Source organism: Anas platyrhynchos, chromosome Z, assembly GCF_047663525.1.
Source record: "Anas platyrhynchos isolate ZD024472 breed Pekin duck chromosome Z, IASCAAS_PekinDuck_T2T, whole genome shotgun sequence".
NCBI lineage: Eukaryota > Metazoa > Chordata > Aves > Anseriformes > Anatidae > Anas > Anas platyrhynchos.
Window position 1 is genome coordinate 76,384,759 of NC_092621.1, and position 25,974 is coordinate 76,410,732.

At 40.2% G+C, this 25,974-nt stretch overlaps 1 protein-coding gene across 1 annotated transcript in view; it reads right to left on the bottom strand.

The window, feature by feature from the left end:
• GRIN3A (glutamate ionotropic receptor NMDA type subunit 3A) overlaps positions 1-25,974 on the bottom strand; it is a 73,426-nt gene that overhangs the window by 21,684 nt on the left and 25,768 nt on the right. The window contains exons 2-3 of the mRNA XM_038170310.2: positions 20,064-20,668; positions 13,139-14,186 (exon numbers count right to left, since the gene is read on the bottom strand). Coding sequence (XP_038026238.1) covers positions 13,139-14,186; positions 20,064-20,668 — 1,653 coding nt within the window. The remainder of the gene's footprint in view (positions 1-13,138; positions 14,187-20,063; positions 20,669-25,974) is intronic.

Genomic DNA, 25,974 nt, shown 5'->3' on the forward strand with positions numbered 1-25,974 from the left:
ATCCTTTGCATCCTATGCTCTTCCTGCTTCCGGTAATTTGTGTTTTTCTTAAGCATAATTATGTGTCTGCAGTTCTATATTTGATGACTCTTGACTCTTTTCTTGAAGGATAAATCTTAATAACGTTCTAATCCTGTATATCTGTTGTGACTTCTGCTTTCTTCTTACCGCTGCTTATTCACATGAGGAAAAGGCTTACTTGCAGCTATACTGAACAGCGGATTAACGACACAAAATGCTGCCAAAAGCAGATACTGGACTACCTGCACTGCCTTCCCTGCCTAATCCACTAAGATTCCTAAGGGTTACTTGCTTCAAGACAAGATAAAAACTTCAGGATGGAAACAAGACTTCAGTTTTCACTGTTGTGTCACTGTTGCTTTCTTACTTTCTGTAGTCCTCTCTGGGAGAGATTCTGTGAAAAGGTGGAAACCACAAATATCTTTATGTTGACAGTACAGGTAAATGTCAGTCTTTGTGTGAGTTTTGCCTTATTAATTGCCTCTTTCCTGTTCATCATGTGCTGCTTCTTTTGTGTTTCTTAGATCTTAAGAATTCTGTATTGAAAAGAGTTTTGCCAAAAATAAGTCACACAATCCTAATGCTTAGGACTTCAGAGAAATCCTTTAAAACATTAACTCTAAAATAACAGCATTTTAAGAACCACAATTTGAAGATTCAGGAATTTATTTACTTTTTAAACTGGTGATTTGGTGGAGGCAGTTACTTATTTCTGGTATCAGTAATAGCAAATATAAAAGCTGTCTCATGGAGAAGAGACAGCCATTCAAATTACAGATATTTTTAATATGTGGAGACTGCACTTCTGTCTATATGCTGTTGCGTTTTTTCGTTAAAAACTTAGTCAGTATGAAAGGTGAATAACTATTACAAAGAAGGTAACGGGCACGAGGAACTGCTAACAAATTTTGCATCCATAGAGTAGCTGGAGATTTGCTGGTGATGTAAGTATGATTAAAATAAACAAACACAAAGGCTGCAAATCCATCTCCAGGTGGTGGCAAGAGCCATCCTGGCTCTCATTTTAAATAACCTTTCAAGGTGCCTCCAAAATCATGTATCTAATGCTGTAAAAAATCAAAAGAACAGGGTTTGTTCTAGCCTACAGAGGAGCTTTCAGCCTTTTTGGGAGACAAGTTGGTCCCAATGTGACAATGCATTGAAAAAGTTATAGAGGTTATATAGGTACAGGTGATATCTCTCTCTTTATTCATCTTTTTAACTGCCAGACCTCCCTTCTGAAGGCCTGGGAGAAAAAGAAATCACTCATTTTCTAAAAGGGTCATAGCTCCTAACTGCAACAGGTCCTCAGCCAGAAGGCTGACTCTGTGCACTTCTAAGCAGCCTCTCCAACACAGTGCATGGGAACTGAGCATTGCTGCAGTGCATGGGGCTCATTGCTGTTTAACCAGGCATTTGAGTATTAGCCAGCGAGGCCACCACAGCACACCACTCAGCAAAGTACAGTGCTGAGCTATGGACTGGGAGAAGCAGGAGGGCACCACCGGGAGCTGCCGGAGGACAGAGCAGAGCCCAGGCATGCTCACCCCCTGGAAGGACCTGGGTGCATGCATCATGGTTGAAAACTGAGGTGGCCAGTTTGTAGCCTTTCAGGTGTTACCCCGATTGTTTTTTAAAACCGTCTCCCCTGTCTACTGTGAGATAGCTGGTGCACATGAAGTTATGATGCACGTGGAGGCCTCCCGTTTGGATCTGGGTTAGCATGTGGGGCCAGCTCAAGAAAGAAGAGATGGATGTAGTGCCAGACGGGACTGATCACTTATCTTCTTCAGTCAGCACTCTGACTTCACATATGCAGAGCTGTGAAATGCTAAGACTAAAGGATCTTGTGGCACAGGTCTGCGAGTGGTTCAGGAAGATAACCAATCTTCTCTGAAGAAAGAAATCGTGGGAGGCCTACAACATGCTCCTGGGAAGAGCAGGGCAAAGGTGCAGAAGAAAAGCTAAAGACCTCTGGAAAGTAAGTATGCTTTCTGTAATTAGGGTACCAAGGCTGTCCCTGTGGTATCTGAGGACATATCTAAAGTGGGATGAATATGCTGGTGTTCCTAAGGGCAAGTCTCCTGTGTAAGAAAACGTGGTATCCAGGGTAGGGGCAGTGGTTCAAGGTGCTGAGAAGGTGAAGTGTTGGTTGAATCACTTGAGCACTGAGGCTCAGGTCACTCAGAGGTTAAGGAAACTCCAGAGCTCTGCAGAACACCCATCCTCTCTGAAAGCGCCAGGAAAAGCTTCGGGACTTCTCTGAGTCTTCTGTACTTTGTATAGCATTGTGCTACTAGACAAACAATGTTTGGGAAACAAATTTGCTGAAAGCAAATACTGCAGACACCATTTCCATTGGCATGCCACCTTACTTCTGGATCTTCTTGGTTTCTGTCTTCTGTTGTTAAAACATCTGCTGAGTGGGAAGTGGAGAGCTAGTGTTTTATTTGGGAGGAAGATGTTGAGAAGAATTGGGTATGTGCATACATCTATGCCTTGGGGTGCCAATTATGCATGAAAATACCAATGTGATAAAACCACAGGAGCAGAAACAGAAAAATAAAATCCTAAATGTCAGGGATTTGAATTACTTGGCACATTCCAGTTTATGTAATACAGTGCCACTGCATTCAGTACCGTCAGCTAGGCTGAGATCACCTAGACTCAGACCTGAAAATACTTAGGCATAGAAATGTCCTGTGCAAGTTGGGATTTAAAGCTGAAAATGCATAAGATGCTACTAGGAGTTAACCTCCAAAGTTGGCTGTTGTGTTTGTGGATCTTTCTGGCAGATTCTGGCTTCTGAATGAACTTTCAGAACTTTCACTGCTGAGAAACTAGGTTTGTCTCAAAGACTTTTCCCCCTTGGTGCTCTGGTTGCTGTCTCTACTATCATTCTGAGGTTTGCATCGCATTTGGTTGTCATGTATTCCTGCAGTGTGTAGGAAACCTAGGTGTTCAGAATATAAATACAGTGAAAAGATGATCTCAGTTCCAAAAAGACTGGCAGTAGAATAGAGGCAGTGAAACTACTCAGTGAGAAGAACAATTTTTTCTTGTAGAAGTTCTCTGTCACATCTTCATGGTCCTCCTGAGTAAATAGCTCTCTGCATTTCTATGTGAATAAGGAGAAGTTGAACAGGGAGTGACTAGCTGATCGCAATGCATCCACTGTATTTATGGAAACTTTCACAGAAGCCTATCACCGATGCAGGAGATACCGGGCTGCGTGTCCAGAGTACTTAATGAATGAAGCATTGTGGGGTCTCAAAATGACAGGAGTTATGCTGAAGCATGAACTGGCCTGGTGGACTTGCTGAAGTGAGGTTTGGCTTTGCTTCCTTCTGATCCTGTGGAGTTTGAGCTTGCAGGGAATGCTGAAGAGATAAGGAAGTTATAAGCAGAGAAACTGTAAGGAAGTGGAATTATGACTATTTTCTATAAGCAGATAAATCAACCTACCCATAAATGATTGAATTTTAGGCAATTTTTCCCAAGTACTTGACTGATGGGGTGCAGTAACTGTCTCAATGAATTTGATTCAAGACCATTTTGTGCACACTGATAGCTGGTTTAAGAAAGACTGGTCCTGGGACTGTTTCTAATCAGCATCTCAAATCATGATCATGACTTCACCATTCATTCAGCTAGCCTCTCCTTTCCAAAACTCACCTCCACAGAAGGGGCAACCCAGTATGCAGTGAGTTGCAGTGGCAGTGATTGCACGCTGCAGTGGTGGATGCAGAGGTAACACGGATTCAGCTTTTACCACAACCCACGATACTGTGTTTTAATTTTAATAGGGTATAGAAAGGGTGAACAAGTCTGAAAACACTTCCCTAAGTTTTACAAAAACCTTAGAGGAAAAAATTTTCTGAAAAGGTTTCATTAGTTCTGCCCCGTGCTATTATTGGTTACCTGGTGTAATACTGAGTGTAGTGTTTAATGGTCACCCCACATATCAGCAAGCAGGCTGCTGGAGCCAGCATGATCTCTGCCAGGCAACTGCTGCAGACTCTGGAAGAAATATTCAGTTTTGGTTGTTAACTGCTGGAGTGTGGTGGCATTAAGTGGTCTGCTCTGCTGTGAAGGGCTGACATGCTTTTAGAGTATGTTTTGCAACGAGCCTTTATGAATCAGTAGCTTTTTATTCTGCCTTCCTTAACCTAAACTTTTAAGTGGTCGCCTACCTGCTAACAGATTTCTCATGGCCCACTGATAGAGGAAATTCAATTGCTAATACCAAGCAAAGTTTCAGGGTAAAAAGAACAAAACAAACAAAATTAAAAACAAAGTAGAACTATGTTCATGGGCTTTTCCCAACTTATCTGCCAGAATTTTTGAAAGCTAAACTCTTGTGAATATTTATGGGGTGCAGAGAAGGATGAAAGAAAAGAAAATTATTCATAGTGAAGCAGATGAATTTCAAATTTTAGCAGATGAAAATTCACAGCTGAACTTCTGGAAGTGAAAGCTTTGTTCAAAAGCTGTCCCATGTGTTCAGGCTTGGGATGTGGAGATGTTCCCAGGGACTCCAGGAGATGGTGCATGCAGGATACATCTGAAAGCTCGCTTTCCTTTCTCTATTGCAAGAAGTGTCAGTGGAGCTGATTATTGGCTTGCCAGGATAATGTCAGATTTTGTTAAAATCCTGTCACTTAGAATCCAGCTCAGCTAGGTCATTAGTTGGCATAAATCTTTACAGCTGCATTGAAGTCAATGAGCAGTTTCAATCTGGGAACCAATGCACAGTCCAGTACTGAGAGTTTATTCTTCTGTATTTCAACCTAAGTGTGTATGAAAAAAATCTAAGATCTCTGTTTAAAAATACAAAGCTTCTTTACTGATACTCCTTGTGTGAGTGCTAAGAATTAATTAAAAACTGCTTTGCTCCTCTGTGTGCCACAGAAGCTGCATTGCTAAGGGGTGAAACTGGGCACTCTGGTCTGCAAAGGTATTAATTTCCAAGAATTGTTTTGCTGATTGAGATGCTGGGCAGTGTCTTAGTCCAATAAGATTTGTAAGAACAGAATGGTGGTGAATATAAACTGCAGGGTGTGCTTATCTCTGTTTTTAATAGCACTTTTTTTCTGGACAGAGGGATCCTTCAGCTGGGATTTATTCTAGGAGAGTTGAGAACTGCAAGATAGTATGTGTAATAGTTACAGACAAAATTGATAGATTAAAGGGAAATACAGGGATGTAATTCCCAGCAGACTATAGATCACTGGTTCCAGATGTACTTCAGCAGCACAAAGCAGCCATAGAAATGCTCCAGACTGTCACTTCATACGCTGTTCTTCCGCCTCCCACCTGTTTATTAACCGCAGGGTTAATGCTGCTTTAAGGTGAAGTCCTTTCCAAATCAGAAGGGAAAGAGAGCTGCTTGGCTGTATATGTGTTTGGTATCAAAGATGCATGGGAGTTTTCTGGTTAAATAGTCCCTCTTGGCCTTCCATCCTGGGTTTCAGGTTTGCTGATGAAAAACTGCCAAAGAGCTCTCTAGTATCAGCCAAGGTCTGGAAGGGGACACCTAATATTACAGCAGCATATCATGGAGGTAGCTTCCTCACCCCCAAGCTTCAAAACAAATGTATTTCAAATCATTTTTCTTACAAAATCCTTCTGCTCCAGCTGTTGCTGGTTGATCAGGGCCATCCTGCCAGTCCTCCTGCCCTCTGGCACTTGTCCCCCAGGTGCCAGAGCATGAACGCTGTCCTCTACAGATGCACTGCCTAAACTTGGAGGGTAGGGGTTGTGCTCTGTAGCTTCTGGGAAAGGAACAGGCAGCAGTTTCATGTTGCAAATGGGTCACTAGTTACAAGAAATTAATGTGATTAGCACTTCGCCTGTAGGGACACCAGAGCTTTCCAATCACTGACTGTGGAACTGTCTACCAGCACAACTCTGATTTCTCAAAAATGTTATCTGCTATCTTTTTTCTAAAGCATCAAATGACAGTAAATCAGAGGGAGTCCTTAGTTATCAGTAGATCCATTGTTGAAACTAAACGTTTTGGGCTTTTGTTTTTCTTCTTGGAATCAATTTTGAACAATGAAGCATGTGTGAAGCACAAAGACTAAAAGAAAAATTATGGGGTCATTTAGATGCCTTGGCCTCTTGAAAGGCCGCAGTGAAATATGGACAACACTACTTGACTTTACCTGGTGTTCAGTCAAATCTCATTGTATTCAGTGAGAACTATGATTCTTTCCGGGGGGCTTGACCTCTTGGCATCCCAGAAATCCAGCAGTGCTGGTGCTGACTGAGGACTTCTATCATTAGGAACTGCTGGTACCCAGGTGTGTTTTTATAGATCACAATGGCCATGAACACTAATAAATTTCCTTCATGCTGCTAAGTCAGCTGTACAATGATCCTCCATCTGCCAGGAGATAAGATCAACCTTATGTGTCTTCTCTGTCCTCTGTTCTTTGCCAATTACTTCAGCAGCACCTTCTCCTCATCTTCATCTGCTTGCTTTATTTCTTGCAGAGGTCTCAGCCTCGTCTATGATGCAGCTGCTTTTTCCAGTGATGAGCTCGCTTTCATTGATTTTTGATGACATGACATACAGGTACATTGCAGCTTGAGAGTAAGAAACTGATGTGAAGATGGCTGGAAAAATCCTAGAAGACATTAATTTCTTCTGGTGCTGAAAGATCAACCTTCATGATGTTCTTCAAGAGAAATGAAGACAGCAGGACTTCCTCTCTTCCACCCTGTTGCCTATCTGCTTTGGATCAAACAGCAAGGTGAGGTAAGGAGTACTCAAGACAGTGGGTGACAGAACAAAGAACAAATCACTCTATATAGAGGAAGACCTGGAGCAGCAGGGTATAATAGACAAAGATACCACAAGGATGATTGTTGGTAAAAAGGCACAAAAAATAGGTTTTGAAGAGAAAGGAGACTCGATTTGGAGAATGGGGCAGTGCACTGTGTGATACGTTGGATATCAACATGGAAAAAAATCCAAACCATCCAGATTCTGAACCTTCAAAGCCATAACTTTAGGAGAAATCTTTAACAAGGTGATAGGGAAGCTAAACAAGTTAACTTTTCACCACCATAAACTGCACAGGGGAGATAAAGAAGCCAAGATTTGACCTCCATACATTGCAGGCATGCCCTTCATGCACATATGAGATTAGTCTGCAATGTCTGTTCTTCATTCCGACTCTTCACTTTCATACTTAATTTCTCTTTCATTTGATATTTTTTTCATTTTGTCTGGTCTCCATGACATAAAAAGTCCTCCTGAGTTCAAATCCTTCACTGACTTATTAATACTCAGAAAGGCACCACACACTAATTAGCAGGCTGTGGTGCTGTCAGTCATGACCTTCCCGTGTCCAGTAACTTCTCGCACAGAAATTTATGCTCTCTAGACATTGCAGCCAACTTCTTGTAACTCTGAAAATAAATGAATCATGCAGTCCTGGACAGATAAAAAACCCCATGGGAGCAATAAGATTTCTGTTAACTCCTCTGAGGTTGTTGATTGTTTTTTGTCATACAATTTAATGCATTTAATGCATATTTAAATAGTTGCTGTTTCATTATATATTTAATATATAGCAGTATAAGTAGCACTCCTGATAATGATTCCTCTTAGGCTGATGCAGTGAAAGACCACAGCAGAATTTAAGTGCATTTGCGTTGGTGTAATTCTTACAAGACTTCTTTTTTTCGGGAAGAAAATTTATCAATAAACGCATAACAGTTATGACCTCGCTCTAAAGCTTGTTGGACTCAGAGGAAAATCTCATTAAATGCAATATTGTTTGGCTCATGCCTCTAACTGTGAAAAAGGCCTATAAAGTGGCTGAAGCTTTCCTTTTCTGTGGTTTGATATTGCTAAATCTCATCTGCAGTTACTCACCAGTTGGTATTTCTGGATTGTTTTAACACTACATGTAACAATGAGTTTTCAGCTGATACAATCATAACCATAAAGCTTCTAAATTAACTTAGATTTTCATAAATCAAGATGTGAGACTTTGCACCCTCGCATTTTACATTTTAAATTTAGAAATGAAAAGCTAGGTGATTGTAAACATTGAATTCCTGAATAACAGTATCTCAGTAATCTTGTTTGGATTATTCAAAGTGCTTAGTCTTGTAATAAACAGATGGACAGATCATAAAAGCAGGTGTTCTGGTGGCACGGCAGTGGATTGAAGATTGCTGGGAGAGAGCATCAGATATTTCTGAGGATTAATTCCAAAGCACGCCAAGGTGTCTGGAAGGACATGCCAGATGGGGCTTGTCAGAGTGATTGTGGGTGTCCAGCGTATTCCTTGGGGACTCTATATCATTTGCAAGATATGCTCCATCGTCATTGTGCATGAAGCAGAGAAGCAGACAATTTCAGGGTCTGGGTGATCTCATCCCAAAGCGTCTTCAACAGAGGACTCAGCCAGATGTGCCTGCCTCTCCCAACTAATCGTGGAAGCATACTAGACTAAGTAAATCACCCGCACTGTCTCCACTGTGGACATGTGAAATTAGGTGAGATAACACAAGAAAATTAACTGATGGTGGGATTCACAGGCAAGCACAGCACTTTTTTGCTAAATGAGTCTCTATAGGCATGATATTTAATATCAAATTACAATGTGGAGAGTAACTTTGCCATTGTTTGGAAGACAAAGTTATCCGGACAGATCAAAATATAGCCATGCTAAATTAACAGACATAGATGCTAAAGCGAATCCTCAGTTTGGCAAAGAAGAGCTTACAGCTGATACATCTGTGACAATGGTAGGGTAACGCCTGAAAAGCTTGTTACATGGTGGAAGGCATGGCACCTTTATTAGCAGAAATAGAGGCCAGGTGATGGATCACCTCCTGGAAAGTCTGTCCAGCCCTTCAGCTTCTGCTGCTGTATGCTTTCTTGTTGGCATGTTTGAAATGAGTCTTTGGTCCTCTGGGCTTCCACAGTCATTCTGCCTCAAGTTATATGGACAACTCAATATGCTCCTGACTTTTACTGTGCATTTCCAACATAGGATCTTGCATTAGAAGCCTGCAAGCAAAGTCCCTGCTTCAAAACTTGCTACTGACAACCCCTGCTCCCTGGGGAGAGCCTATACACCAGAACTTCATTTGGGGATTTGACAGTGAGGAGTCATACTGGATCCAGGCCTTATTCTAAAGAGTTGCCGGGCAAAGAAAGGCACTGTGACTGCCTATGTACTTACAGAAAATCTTTTTTCCCTGCCTGTGGCACCGAGACCCAGATCACGCACACGCAGATGGTATTCCTTTATGGAAACCATTCCAGAAACTAAGATGTAAAATATCTGGGTTTGTCACAAGACTGAATAAATGACACAACAGCCATAAGAATACATGATTATGAAGCAGCCTGGCAGCAAATTCTTTTTTTTCTACCCAGAGCCCCTTGCTTATCACTGTGCCCCTTCTCTGCTCCACCCATGCCTGCCGGCCGCATACTCAGCATGCTGCTGTTGGTCTGTAATGCAGTCACAGAAGAACGAATGCCTGTCAGCAAGGAACAGACAACAGCCAGACTCATCTGTCCCCCTCTGCATACTTCGGTGCTGCTCCAGCAGCAGTCAGTTTTAATGTGTTACCTTCTGCAACCCGGTCTTGCCGCTGTGGAAATGTGCACTGGCACCAGCGAAGGATAAAAACATTGGGCAGTGGGTGGCTTCTTCAGCTGAGACTGATCACAACGTCAAGGGCCTAAGGAACTATGAAATAAACAAGGTGGTAAGCAGATGGGGGAGATGTCAGGAATTGTGCCAGTTGCCTTCCAGGCCGTGACAGGTAGGCAGGACAAATGACCAGACCAGCTCAAAGGCAGCCTGTTGGTTTGCGTGCTTGTAGGCTGAAAAACAGAGCTTGTACAGAAGTTGAGTTTACACAACAGATACACAGTCTGCCAAGCAGTCTGAAGAAGAGGAATGCCATATTTTTTTGTGTGCATCCAACGATGTGACATTAGAAGAACAATTGAAATAAGCACCTGGGATTCGGATGAGAGAAGGGATGAAAGCAGTATAAAATGATCCAAATAAAATGCTTTTCTCTACCTTCTATATGCAAGCAAGCTTTTGAATTTATTTGCCACATGGCGTTGAAGGTGGTCTGCTGCTTCAGGTGGAGGATCAAGGCACTGCAGCAACTTTCACCCGGATAAACAGCACGTTCAGCCTTGCAGCTGTCTTCTTCTGCTCAAACAGCAGCCTGAAAATGTATTCAAGTGAACGTTTCTTCCCCAAAACACGTCTGCTGGTTTGCACTGGGAAGAGATGATAGTCTAAATTGTGTAAGATTTGCAGGCCTGGTTGAGAGATCTGTAAGATCTCTGTTGACTTCATTTTCTGTTATTTCTAATGAAGAGGTTGTACCTTTGAGGCTCCAGCAGCACAGAAGGACCATGTCTCCTTTGCACAGCTATACCGAGCACTTGCTAAACACTGTACTGCTCGGTCCAATTAAACATCACTGCTGTAATCTGTGTTTTTCTAGAAAGACAGATGTTGTTTATTTTTAAGCAGAAAAGAAAGAGTATATATACTCCTGGAAATATTGACTTTAGATATCAGGTTTCTCATCTTGACAAAGACTTTCAGTTTTTCCCAACTTGCCTTCTCTTCTGACTGCTTTCAGTCTCAGATGGGATTTTTTGTTTGTGGCTGCCAGCTTAAAGAAATTGTATGTTTGACATCAACTCAAGAAGGTTGCTCATCTATTTTGGGCTTTGTTTTTTAAATACTTTTCAAAAGCACAGTACAAAGGCATACCTATATAGAGAGCAGTATGAGAATGTTTAAAAGCACATTGATATTAAAAAGATTATTTTTGCATCTTGTTGCCATCTTTTTCAAAAAAAAAAAAAAAAGAGGCAAGCAGATCTGAAAAAGGGAAAAATATTCAAATCACGTAAAAATTATTTTAAGGAACTAGAACTAACTAAACTCGTGGGTGTACTTCTAAAACTGCTGTGCTGCAAACATCTCCTAAGCCTAAGCTTTACACATCAGAGAGCACTTTGCAAAGGTACAGCCCAGGCTTTGTGTGAGAAGAGGTTAAAACAGTGCATTTACTATTATAACTGCTCTTACATACTAAGACTTCAGAGGCAAATGCGTGAATGAAATACCTGGAACTATTTTGCAGTTCATGTCACATCAGGTGATCTTGTCCCATAAAATCTACTTGTTTTATTCCTACATTGGTAACTATTCAGACGCTGAGCTTTGTTTCATGAAGCAGAGAAATGGCTGTCTTGAGAAGGCTGATAATGCCACTGATTTACTGGGATCACTGAGGTGATTAACCCCAAACCATCAGTCAATGTTGTTTTTATTCAGGCCTAGGACCCATGTTTTCAGTTCCCAGTATGCTTCAATACTCTGTGCCCAATTTTGTAGCCTGATGGAGAAGTTTTACCATGCAGCTTTAAAATAATTTCATCTTCTTAAAATTGCAGAAATTTCCCAATATCTCTCTTAGGAACTCTATGTGTGGTCACAATAATGATGCAGAAAAATAGGATGTAATCTGATGTGATTTGATTTGATGAAGGTAATGCTCATGCAAAGAGCAGGACTAACCTAATTTTCAAGTCCATGTTATGGCTTATACAACAATGACTGAAAGGCTCTCATTTACTCACTCAGAATGCTCTGAATAAAACATATACATGATTTCAGCAGTTTTGAGGCTTAGTGAACTTATGGATGTAGAATATATAACATTTTTCTGGGAGGAAAAAGGGGGATTATTAATAGAAACTTTGTTTAAGTCATAGATCAGAGGGCCTTAGGCCAACCACAGAAAACTCTGTTTTGTTTAAAATATTACTGAAAGAAAGGATCTAGATTATGTTGGAAAAAGTGAGTCAGAATTCGTACTCACAAAATCAAAACTGAATGGTCATCAGTCTGAATGCAAAATACCTCTAACATAGAAGAGAGACATATATACCCTTTAATTTCAAAATTTATGAAAGTAAAATAAATGATCAGTTCTTGCATTCTTGAGGTGACTTATTCTAGTGGTACAATGTTGTATTTAGTTCAACTACCTGAGACTAGTGGGAGGTAGTTTCATAGCTATGTACCAGCAGTTAAGTCATGAGTATAAAATTGTGAACAATACCATGAATCATTCTTTTGCTGGAGAAAGCACCAAACAAACAAGGAAAATTTGCTGTTGTCATCCTGCTCCCTAGACACAATTGAAGAGGATGCCTGCTCTTGTGTCACCTGCAGCCTTGAACTCTTTGCATAAACCCTTCTGCTCTCTTTTATTCATGATCATTACTTTGGGGCAAATAAAATCAGAATAGTCTTTTAAAATTGTTGGACTGGGGAATTTGGCTGAGACTTAAATTCCATCCAAAATTTGCTTCACCCCCCCGCCCCCCCCTTTGGGATTGAGGGAGAGAGCAGGTGTGAACAGTCCTGATTTTGCATTTTTCCTTGCCTTCCCACTATGTTTTTCTGAGCTATTTGCAAATAAGTTGTCTACTACATAATCCATTCCCTCCAGTGTACATTTCCCAGTATGACATTGCAAATCAAATGTTTGACTACACATGAAGTGAATCCCACTGTTTTGATGCAGAAGGTAGAATTTTTCAAACAATTTCTGTTCTTCTCCATTTCATTTAGCATTCATGGGGAATTTTGCCAGTAATGCCCTTGTAAGTACTGTTAGGACCTCTGAAATACTAACAAAACCCTATCTAGAACACCAGTGGTTTTGTATCCATGCTGTGTGCATGGTTGAATAAATCACCAAAACTGCAGCCAAAGAGACTTTGGAATTGAAATCTAACCCTGAATCTGCATATAGAAGCCACTTATCATCTCTGCAGTGAGTAAAAACAAAATCCTTGACCACCTTCCTTACCACACATCTTTGAAATAAACCCCTACACTTCTGTGGATACTTAAAGATCTCTCAGTGGATGTTTCTACTGAAAAGACATGAGATGATCATTAACTGTAGTGTAACTGCTCTTTTGCAGACAGGTTGCTTTCTGATTTTATTAGAAACCATAAACTGTGCAGCAGTAAGTTTCAACTAGGAAGAAGAAAAGGCTGAGTTAATAACAACAGACATGCTTTACCTTTGGGTCATGTATTCCAGAAAGCTCTTCGTAGATTTTCTCTCCTACCATGACAGCAGCTAGGTTGGCTGTGTATGTGGACAAACAAAACAGACAGAAAATAGCCCATAGATTCATTAAAAATCTTCCAGTCCAGCACTTGGGAGGTTTGATGGCAGCTGTTCTTCCAAACAAGATCGCATAGCAGACATTGAGAGCAGATGAGAAAGAGAAGACTTTGTTCCTGTTCCTTCCCTTGGGGGTCATCCCAAAAGGACTTTTCCACTCATATAAGGTGAGGAATATAGCTGTGATATGCAGTGCGACAAATATCCCCAGCCACATAGTCCAGTGAAGTGGCCACATAAAGGCTCCAATTGGAGCCGCGGTGTCTTTGGTCCTAACCAATATGCCCAAGCTGGTTGAAAAGAAAGGGCTGGTGAAATCAATCACTTGGCTGCGGGCAGTGTTAATGCTAAAGGATGTCACTGCCATATGAGCTGTCCCAGAAAGAAGGTCTCCCACCAGTCCTGTCCAGTGGCCGTTCTTCCAGGCTCCATACTTTCCATCACCAACAATATACAAATCAAAATCAAAGTTCATATCCTCAGCCAGTTTCTCCAGCAGGTCAATACAGTAGCCATAGCAGCACTTCTTCAGCTCAATGGGAACGGTGTCATTTCCTCCTTGAAGGGTTTCAAACAGGTTATCCAGCACAGCTGAGTCATTGGTCAAAGGATCTAAGCACAGCTGCCCTGCTGGGCAAAGACCTTCATCATCTACATCTCTTGTAAAGACAAATGGATGCTCAATGAGAGTTACCACTCTGAGATGCAACCGGGTGGGGTGTTGCATGTGATTTTTATGTCTCTGTGTTTGTTCTGGCCATATCCCGTAGTCCATGACTATCTTTCCTTCTTGCCAGCTCCCCAGACGAGTCCACATTGGATTCCCAACAGGGTCATGCTGCAGATTCCAGATAAAGAAGTTGTTTTCTGAGCTAACAACGGAGGAGCCTTTCACCTTAATATGGCCACTGAGGCCATCAAATGTTGTGTTGGCTAAAAACCTGTTGGGGGGAGAAAGCAGAGAAATCAGAAGCAGACATCTCAAGCCATATGCAGACACCATGAATTTATGTTTAAAGGACTAGATAAGGAAATCCAGTTGAACACCTAGATAATTCATAGCTTTCCTATGGCACAATGAATAAGCCACTTAATTTATGATTAAAGTAACTGGGAATACTCTATCTCCTGCATATTTTATGTACTGTAAATGGAAACTCTTCAGAAACGATATTCTATTTACCTATTAGAAAAAAATGAGTGACAATTTACTTTTTTTCAGTTATCTTTCCTCCATAAGGAAATGAAACATGGGTTAATTCTCTGCTGAACTCTCCAGATCAGTGTCAGTTTCTTAGACAAAAATATGTACGAAAATGGAAGAATGGAAATGATGAAATGTCCTTCCAAGAAAAATCTTATAATTTCAGTAAGATCTAGTTTATGTAATAGAGGCTACTGAAGTGCTGTCAACAGATTTCAAGCACTCTGAAGTGAACCAATCTGGATTTTAAAATGCAGATTTGGTATTGGTAAGCCGCTTCAGAATGGGGAAAGAGATTCAGTGAAAGAAGATGGCCCTAGAACAGGCAGATTTAATTCTTTAAAACAATAAAATATCTTCAAAAGCAATGTTCTTACAGGTGAGATTTTGACCTACCTGCTCTCATTAAGTGTGCCAGTTTTGCACTGTGAATTTTGCATTAAGGTTTTTGGACTTTTGCTACCCCAGATACTCAGAGTAAACTTAACTATTTCATTTGTATTGGGCTGGCAATGTTTGCTAGTAGTTGTCACCCCTTTATGTAGAATGCAGCTTCTGCTAACTCATTATACAAGATGCTAAAATGACATGGATAAAAGAGCAGGGAACTGAATGGGAACATGACCAGCTGAACTGCTCTCCTTTAATGAGAAAGCCTCTGTGCATTTCATAGGGGCTGTAGAGGGGCACTACTTAGACTATACAAGTCTTAGTAGAGTGATTCCATTAGAAACAACTGAGTTAAATTGCTGCTAATATGGTGTAAGGTAAGTGAAGCAAATATTTTTTCAGTAAGAAGCATTCAGAAGACAGACTATTTAGCTGTCATAGTAGAATATAACACGTCACATTAGCTCTGGGAATTGGATGAAAGCGAGTATTGAAAGAAGTATAAAGGCTAAAGTTGTCATTCCAGTCTCAATAGACAAGACATAACCTTTAAGTGGTGTTAATTGTTTATCAATAGCTAGAGGGGGAAAAAACCTAACCTGAAATTGATTCGAAAAGGATAAATACGTAGCAACTGTTTGTGCATGCATGCTTCTGACTGGACTGCAGCCTTTGTTTTGATGACTTCTGGTGAATTTTGATGGATTTTCAGCAGTCAAAACTGCATATGAGTTCAGATCATATAATTTTTTTGCCCTCAGCAAAGAGTAAATTTAAGAAACTGAATGATATAGTTTTGAGTGTTAGTTGTGTGAGAACCTTTTAGAGATGGCTCTGAAACTCTTCTTATGCAGCCTATTTTGAGTGTGTTGAGTTTGGAGAAAGATTGCACAGCCAACACGGTCAAAAGCTACTGTACATGTGTTACTTGAGTCTGAGAATTATGCCTAAAAATGCATGTAGGTGTTTGTATACAGGACTGATGCATAAATATGAATCACATTTTAAAATCTTTACCCTTTAGTCTAGTGTTAGCTAAACGACACTGCAACTTCATTAACCAGTGGTCTCTGCCATTGTTTGACTGGTGCTTTCCTCCCAGCCTGCGTTTTGTATTTAACTGTGTTTGTGCATGCTCATGCATGTAAAACATTATCAAGACACCATCTACAGAAGAAGGCAATCCCAAGCACTAAAGAAGGGTTTATGTAGCCATTAACTTTTCTGTTTTCTCTCTCTTTCTCATTCTTTGTGAAAAAAAAATGAGCTATTTCCTCCTAACAAGCCTTACTGGGTTTATATGCTGAGGTCATCACTATGACAATAACTGAATGTGTAGATGTGCCTGTGCATAAAATTATGAAAGAAATAGTGTTGAAAATAGTGCTAGCAATTCACAAAATGCCAAAATTGAGGGAAACAAATTCCCAAGGGGAATAAATTAGCAAAGTTCTGATGGATTTGGGCCCACATTTTCATTGCAGCAGCATAACCTGGATGTTAGAAAGCTGCAGACCTGGTGTTTTGGGAGTAGATGAAGCTATGGAATAATGCCTTAGATTTATTTTCTACAGGTAGGATGAGAACAGTGAAATTTATGCACTGTGTTCTCTGACTTTCAGTGTAGAAATAAGCGTGCCCATGAGAGTAAACCAAGCACTCGGTACCTGTCCTGTAGTTGAATTGTGTTAGAAGCATTTACCTGAGAGATTTAGTAGCATTTAAATGTATGACTTTCCTACCTTATCGAGGTAGTGGCTTACTTTTGCAACTCATTTGCATGTTATATATTTTTGGTAGTGACAGGACATTAATCAAAATAAATGAGGGGAACCATGTGGGAGATACATTTTAACAACACGTTGTTATATATGCGAGTGGCTATGGCTGCTAATCATTTTCATATGCTGTATGCAGTACTACTGAAACTCATGCCAGGGGCTTCATGGAAAAACTCAGTAACTTACAAAATAGGTAAGAGGATGTGACTACATTATTTAGGGCAGTAGTCTCTAGTATGAAAATTTGGGGAGTTGCAAGTGTTGAGTATTACATAGACACATTGGAAATTCCAGAACTGGTCCTTTTCAGTAGGGCTATGGACAGATTTTTAAGGAAAGATGATGTGTACAGGTTTCAAAAGGTGAAGGGACAGATCCTCAATTGATTAATTTCCTTGATGTGTCAGTATCTGTGAGTTGATGATCACACTGGCAGGCTGATTGCTGTCTCAAAGCTTTACTAGCATCTCCTCAGTTTGACCAAGCAGTCTGAAGTGTGCCAGCTGCTCTTTTCACCTTTATTCCTGTTTTTAATGTGCTTTGCTGTAAGAATTGCTTATTACAACTTCAATAGTACTACCACAATCCAGAAGAGACATCTTTGTAGTACGTTTAAGAATGACTTAATTTAACAATTTCATTTTCTCTCAAGCTTGATGGCTTGGCCATTCTATATCTTTCTTAGAAAATTTACCAGAAAGTAAGAGTCAGAACAGGCAGGCAAATAACAGGCTGGTGAAATTACCCAAGAAGGCAAATTAAAGATGTAAGTCTAGTTCAAGCTATAAAGACAAGATGAGGCTTTGAAATTTTAGTATCTCATTCTGCCAAAAAGGATGCTCCCATGAGCAGACAGGAATGGATGAAGGAATCAACCTTGTCATGAGAGAAATTAAGGATGGAGATTTACAACAGCACAGTCTTTAACTGTGTGTATCTCCATATCAATACCTATATCAATAAAAACATGTTTTGCCACAGAGCAGATCTTGGCCTCATTCACCATCATTATTCTGCTCTCAGGTGGCATTTAAATGTCTCCAATACCAGAGTACAAGCACAGCATTGGCCACAAAAGCCCAGGTGCCAGGCGGGCCAGCCTGTGGGCCTGATGCTTCTCTGCACGCAGCAGCCATGGTGGTGAAGACCTGTACCTCTGCACCTTCTCCATCCCCACCACCACAGCCCCAAGGCTATGTATTGAAGCATGTGGATCAGCTCAGGAAGAGAAATGCACACGTAAATGCACATGTAAATAAATACTCAGTTATGCACCAGATAAAAATGTTGACTTTTGAGGGGCTCTGATCGCCTAAAAGCAACCGTGAAATTGAGAGGGTTGGTCACTGTTGAGATGCTCATCAGTGCATCATGACTCAGGAATCACTGTTACACGGGTGAATTAATAGGTATGCTGCTAACTCAAATACATCAGTTCTGGCCATCAGGAATCTGCCTCACTTACAGGCTACAAAAACAGCTGCAGTGCTTCAGGCCAGGGATTTATCTAACCTGTTATTTTGTCTTTAATAGGGTCCACAAGCAGATGCTTAGGGAAAAGCCCGCCAATCATATGACATTTTCTTCTAATGATCTAACACTTTCCAACCATTTTGAGTTCCAGAACCTGCTGCAAGTTGTCTGTGTGGTGTCCCTTCCTCTGTTCTCTCCTCCAGGCATTTTATTCAGTCTTACACTTGAACCCACTTAAGATGCTAGTATTTATTGAAGTTTTGCCAGAAACCTTACAGGTGTACTGGCTGTACTGTACTGTACCACTGTACTGTGGTATGAATTGCTGCTTTTGATTTGTTTTGAACCTTTCTGACTTCATCTTCACATACTGCCCTTGCTTCTTTTACGCAAAAAGACAATGAACCATTTATCTCTGTCTAGTACCTCCACTCCATTAGTGATTTTGTAGACCTCTATCACTAACCCCATAAGCTGTCTCTTTTCCCAGCCTATTCAGTCATTCCTTGTAAGGACAGATTTCTTCCTACCCTCTGACCCTTTTTTCTTTTCCACAATATCTTTACTGAGATGAAGGGACTTGAAATTTCATAGATGTGAAATTGCATTTTGTCTCCCAAAATAACACAAGAGTTACAGTAGTCAGTGTCCATATGGTAGGTAACAGTTTTTTGAATAAACAATGATGTAGAAATACCATGCAGGAATACATAACAGAGCTTTGATCTTGCTTTTCTTTCTCTTTGTCTCTTCCTTAATACTCAAAATGTCTGTCCTACTACCACTTCTACCTCAAACATTTGGTATGTCAAGAAGCCAGTTTGTGGGTTTTAGTTTTCAGGAAATTAGGTATGATCTAGTTAAAACAGATAGAATGATGATGCAGAATTAGTATCACAAGTTGGTGGATATATTACAAAGATGGGCAATATTACTCTCGAGACTTATTTCACTATTCAGAATCATTTTTTTTTGTCCCTTATGTTATGGATGAGGGCTGACTAAGGAACTGTTAACATCTCAAGTGGTTGTGTTTTGAGCAGTGCTGTTAACACTTCATCGTGAAGACACATCTCAGATAGCATTTCAAAAAAAAAAGTTGCAAAAATAACAAAAGCTTCAAGAATTCTTATCCTAACCCCATCTATTAAAATCTGTAGACTGAAAACCAGGTGTAATGGTGGAAAAATATGCAACAGTCACTGGATGTAAAACAGGTGATGAATTCACATACTTAGCAAGGACTGTTCTGTTTGTTTTTAAAAGGAACCATGCATTTTTCCTTATGTTCAAATCCAAAATATTTGTAGACATGAATCCCCAGGTGGATTTGGAAATAACTTCAGTGCACTGATGCGCAGTAGTCTACAGGACTAGTTTTACAAGCTGAATGAGAAGCCTCCTGTACCAAGCAACAGAGGGTTTGGTCTGCATCAGTGTCCTATGACATGGTCAAGGGTTTTTTGTTGTTGTTGTTTGTTTTGTTTTGTTTTGTTTTGTTTCTTTCACATGGAAGCATCCTACCAAGTGCCTGAAAGCAAACATATGCTTCTATATTCTGTGATTACTTTGGTAGCCCAAATATTCTTACTGTGTTTTGTATTCTCTCAGGTATCTCAAAACCTGAGGGAATTTGACAATAGTCCTGACTTGCCCCTCACATAGGCATAATTACAAGATACTTTTGGAGTTTAGTCTGTAACCTATCCTACAATTACTATGCTATCTCTACTGCCACGGAACAGGGTTTTCATCCACAACTAGCTTCATCTCCTCTGTGGCTAAGTTTAAGTTTATTTCTCCAGCAGTAATGAAGTAGGAAGAAAAACTGAAACAAATGTGCATATTAGGGAGGGTAGCATTATGGCCAAGACATGGAGAATGGTGGGAAGAGGAGAGAAAATTAAGATTTTATTTTATACCGCAAATGCTAGCTATAAAAAAGAAAAGAAAAGAAAAAAAAAACTTACTTTGATAAGTACTGCCCTGAAGTGATATTTTTTTCATCTGTGTCCATGCAATTCATTGTACTTGGAATAAGAGCTAGTTCAGGCTGAATCATGGTGGCTGCTGCTACAGCTCTTGCTACCAGCTCCATTGCATCCTGGACGTAATGCTCAAAGACTGATTGTGTTGTCTTGCCATGAGCAATGAGACCAAGTGGCAAACCTTCTGTCCTCAGTTCTTCTACATTCTGTGAATCCCCAATAATCCAGTGAAGTTCTGGAGGCATCACACCAAACTGGGTAGTTATTTCAAAAATTCTCCTTGTTTTTTCCATGTCGCATCCAAACATCACCATAGTAGACGTTGTTTCTTTAATGCTCTCCAGATAAAACTGTAGGTAGTTCAGAAGGTCACTGGCTGAAGTGAGATTTGCTGTGATGTTTATAATGGATCCCAGGTGGAACTTGGAGCTCTGTTGTGTGAGGAAGAGAAAATCTGTGATGTTCCACTCCTCCTGGCATACCATCAAGCTGAAATTGTACCAGTTGTTCATTGCAAGGATTGAGAAAGTGACATCAGCATCAGAACTCAGTGAGTTTTCTAAACTCATTTGCAGGTGAAGGGGATTCTGTAGTCAAAAATATGAAAGATACTGATTAGAAATATGCTGGAACCAAAGTTAATGTGTTTTCTTTACTTTTATATGAAGATCACATATTCATTCATGTTGTTCAAAGTAATCACCTGTTGATCAAGGTAATGGTGTCAGAAACACGGAAACTTAGACCAGCCCAAGCTTAAATGGTCTTCATGGATTCCTTGGCTTCCTGAAGTTTAAGTCAACTTCAATAACCACCAAAGAGTAAGTTTCCCATAATTTCATAGAATCATTCAGGTTGGAAAAGACCTCTAAGACCATCTAGTCTAACCTTTAGGTTAGTACTAAAGTTCATCACTAAACCATGCTAATAAGTTCTAAGTCTACACGTTTCTTGAAGACCTCCAGGGAAGGTGATTGAACCGTTTCCCGAGACAGACCATTCCAATGCCATGCAATCCTTTCAGTAAATAAATTTCTCCTAATATCCAACCTAGAATTTGTATTTCTTCCAATCAATAATTTGCATGTCTTTAAATACATTTGTACTTTTGGATTTCTTGGCATTCTCAGTTGATGAATTCCATAGTCTCCTGACTGTACATATGAGAAGGTATGCCCTTATTGTTTGCATTCAGACATGGTGTTAATATTTTAATTTAATGGATGTTGCCAAGTGCTTTGTTAAAAAGTTGCACTGGGTCTGGCTGGGATGGAGTTAACTTAAAGACAGATGGAGTTAAGGAAAAATAAAGAAAAACTCTGTTCTTTTAGTTATCTCTTTCTTATTTTTGTTATTTGGGGACTTTTTCAACACAGACATGTGAGTAAGCTAATTAAACAGATCATAGCCTACAATCAATGCACATCATGTACTACCAATAAAACATGAGAAGATTGATTCTTTGGTAAAGGACACGTTATTGAATGCACAAGAGGCTAAGACATTCAGGCTCCATGATTTCTGAGCTGGAAAATATTAGATAAATAAACCTTCCATACCATTTTTTTTCTGTATTGTTGATAATACCACGGTACTTAGCCACTTACTTTTCCCAACATCATTGCTTTTAGCTGTATTTCTTCCACGAAAAGAGACGAGCAAAAGGACGTGAGGTTCATCCATGAACACTTTTCCCCTTACTCTTAACTCTTCCCCTTTCCAGAACCCCAAAATAAAGTTAAATTTTACCTGAAGATTTAATAAGCAAGAATAAATGAAGGGACCCAAACAATTTCGGGCATGAAATGATTTTCTCCTTTACCAAAATGCTTCCATCAGGCCTTCAGCTAGCATATACGTGTTACATTGCTTGGTTTCAGCTGAGAACTTGACAGTCCATAGTGTAGCTTTACTAAAAAGTTATTCCAACTTACTTTGGCATTTGATTTCAGCCATGGGACTGTTCAAGAAACAAACAACAAAAAAGTGAGTTATGAAATCAGCTTCAGTATTTGATTTGCTTGTGAGATCTTTGTTGTGGTGTTGATCTGTGCTGTGTTTAAACATTTGTCAGTATTCATGGTCCCTCAAATCATATGCTACCCTACACTGGTTCCTGCATTTTATCATCTTTCTATCCATTCTGAAGTTATTAAACACACTTCAGGTCTGTTCTTCATTATCTTACATTTTAAGAAGTCAACATGTATTATGTATAAGTGGGATCAGACCTTTACTCTGTTCAAAGCTAGTATAAAATGCTGTCATTTTGATTTTGACAGAATTTTATCATTACAGACTCTAGTTTGGTTGGATCTTAGAAATGTCATTAGGAATAACTCAAAATTTACTGAAATAAAATCGTGGCTCTCTGATATAGATGCAAGAGGTGAATGAGAAAAACAAACAGACAAGAAAACAACAAACTGAAGAGCTAAACAGCATTTATAAGCAACAAGCTTTCACTGTGTTAATTTGTAGCTATGTGAATACATCATGTGTTTTCCAGAGCAGATAATTTAAATTCAAAGCTTGATAGAGAGAATACTGTAATTGAAGATGCACTCAGCTCTTTTGTTATGTCTTGGTTTTGGTATTTGTGGCCTGTTTTTACACAGACACATGAATAAGCTAATTAAATAGATTACTGTCCACTATCAATGCACATCATGTACTGCCAATAAGATGCAAGAGGATTAATTCTTTGATAAAGGACAAGTTACTGAATGCACAAGAAGCTAAACTGTGCAGACTCTTTGAGTTCTATCCTGCAAAACATTGCTTTTTAATTAAAACACATGATTAATTCAGAAAAAAAAAAAAAAGAAAAAAAAAAAGCTTTGTGCATAGTATCTGGATTTGGGAAGCTGATTTGAATAAATTAGTCTGTGAAAACTCAATTAAGATTTTTTTTTGCTAAGGTTATGAGATCATATAGCAAATTAACTCTAATTTGTTTCTCACTTGAAATAGAAGGGAATAGAAGGAGTTTTCCTTGTGTCCTCTCTGCCCAACATCAAGTAAAAGTATGAATATTTTTTACAAAATTATCTGATTTCAACCAAGAAAACTGCGCAACTCTATTGGCATGGTTAATTTGTTAGTTAAGAAAGGAGTTATGCTATATAAGTAGAACACTTTAACAGAACACAGACAGCACACAACCTGACTATACCTGTACTAGTCAGATCAAATTTCTCTGGTGTATTCAGAATCCTATCATCCCAAGCATAGTTTATAGCTATTATAATACAGATGCAGGTATAAAAGGAAAAAATCTAATGGATGCAGAAAAACAGCCCTGTACTGATGATTGACAGAATTTAGCAAGAGTGTCTGTGTCCATACTGCCGAATAAAGCCAGCCTACGAAACACACATGAGCATTTGCCCTGCTTACTTTGTTCCTGGTCTTGTTTTGGGCCATGGCAATTAGCTCTGATGCCACGCACTGGCACTGTGGGTTGCAACGCATATTGGGGATCACTCGCAGTTGGCAGTATGGGTAAGACTGCATGATAAATGGCGCTCCATCTTACCCAGCAGGTTCAGATCTTTGAAGGCCTATCTTCACCACAGTAAGCCCAGTGCTTATGCACTAGGTTTCACACTGTGTAAGACTTCTCCTTGTCCATAGCACATTTCTTCTTGTATTAAAACACTTTGAAAGACATATGGAAAAGACATACAAAAGGTACAAATTACACCTTAGGGTCAGTGGGCATCACACTGCATCTACAGCAAACATAGTACCAAGCACACATAGCCCAGAGAATGGGAGTCTCCTCTGGGGCTGGAAAACTGGATTTAATTTTACTCAGCTGTGCAGATGATGACAGTTTTCATCAGACCTGTGGGTAGTCTCAGGTATGAGAAGGACTCACTACCTAGTAAGGCAGCTACAGATTTAGACCTGAAGAGCTTTCATGCTGGTCCCTTTCTTATATGCAGAAAAGTTAGGTGTGCCAAGGTAGTCTAATAGACTGTTTCTGTATTGAGACACTACTTCTTCATTGAATAGAGATTAACCTGTTTTTAGGTTAACCTGTTTTAGGCCGAACGTGCTTTAAAAACTAGTTCTTGATGTTAAACCATCCATGTTTCAGTTGGGATTTTCTAAAGGCAATAGGTACATCTATATAAGCACTCATCACAATGATTTATTAATTGCTAAATTCCTTGTTAACATTCTTCTTCAACTTTTAGCCCTACCAAACATACTATCTCTCTTTGCTTCATTAAATGTACAGGGACCAGATGGTTTGAAGGGAACTGACTGCAAATTCATTGTCAGAACTCTTCTCACAGAATCACAGAATTTCTAGGTTGGAAGAGACCTCAAGAGCATCGAGTCCAACCTCTGACCTAACGCTAACAGTCCCCACTAAACCATATCCCTAAGCTCTACATCTAAACGTCTTTTAAAGACTTCCAGGAATGGTGACTCCACCACCTCCCTGGGCAGCCTGTTCCAGTGCCTAACAACCCTTTCAGTAAAGAAGTTCTTCCTAACATCCAACCTAAAACTCCCCTGGTGCAACATAAGCCCATTCCCCCTCGTCCTGTCACCAGGCACGTGGGAGAACAGGCCAACCCCCACCTCGCTACAGCCTCCTTTGAGGTATCTGTAGAGAGTGATAAGGTCGCCCCTGAGCCTCCTCTTCTCCAGGCTGAACAAGCCCAGCTCCCTCAGCCGCTCCTCGTAGGACTTGTTCTCCAGGCCCCTCACCAGCTTCGTCGCCCTTCTCTGGGCTCGCTCGAGCACCTCGATGCCCTTCTTGTAGCGAGGGGCCCAACACTGAACACAGTACTCGAGGTGCGGCCTCACCAGAGCCGAGTACAGGGGGACGATCACCTCCCTAGCCCTGCTGGTCACACTGTTTCTGATACAAGCCAGGATGCCGTTGGCCTTCTTGGCCACCTGAGCACACTGCTGGCTCATATTCAGCCGACTGTCCACCATCACTCCCAGGTCCTTCTCTGCCTGGCAGCTCTCCAACCACTCATCTCCCAGCCTGGAGCTCTGCTTGGGGTTATTGCGCCCCAGGTGGAGGACCCGGCACTTGGCCTTGTTGAACTTCATGCAGTTGGCCTCAGCCCATCGGTGCAGCCTATCCGGATCCTCCTGCAGAGCCTTCCTACCCTCGAGCAGATTGACACACGCACCTAGCTTGGTGTCATCTGCATGTCATTCTGATACAATGATATGCATAACATTCATCTAGTAGGTATCTATCTTCTGCTTAACCTTCAGCCAATCATCAGCCCACCATTCAAATGCCCCTGTAGACTTTGGGAAGGAAGAGGCAATTTTGTCGTAACAGAGGTTGATGTCTGTTTTGTATTGGGATTCAGCACAGGGAAACTCAGTCAGCAATGCTAGTTCACAGCTCAGACGAGAACCTCTCTGGCCACTTCTTGAAGGCTGCTGGTTGATTTTACTGGTTTATACAGAGATGTATGGAATTAACACCCTTTTAATATTATTTTGAAAGGTTTATTTTTCATTTGTAGGATACAATTGAACATATGAGGCCTGAAAAAAAATTACACAAAATCAGGATGTAAGGATACAGATTTTTGATATGGTAGTGTTCTTAATTCTTTTATGTACTTTTGTTAATTCATTGTTCAAAAAAAATAAACTATTATTGCTTTTTATTGAAGACCTTCCAAAAATTGTTTATTCAGTGATTCAGTACTAATCCCGGAAACCACTTGGTTTCATTGCAAAGGGTTTTGACAACTTAAATGATAGTTTAGATGTGTATAACTTTGTACTTCTGAAATAGAAGATTTATGAGATAATATCAATGTATTGAACTATGCCCATCCATCACTATCAAAGTTCTTAGGCAGACACCTTTATTACTTGACTTTGGAAATTATTAAAG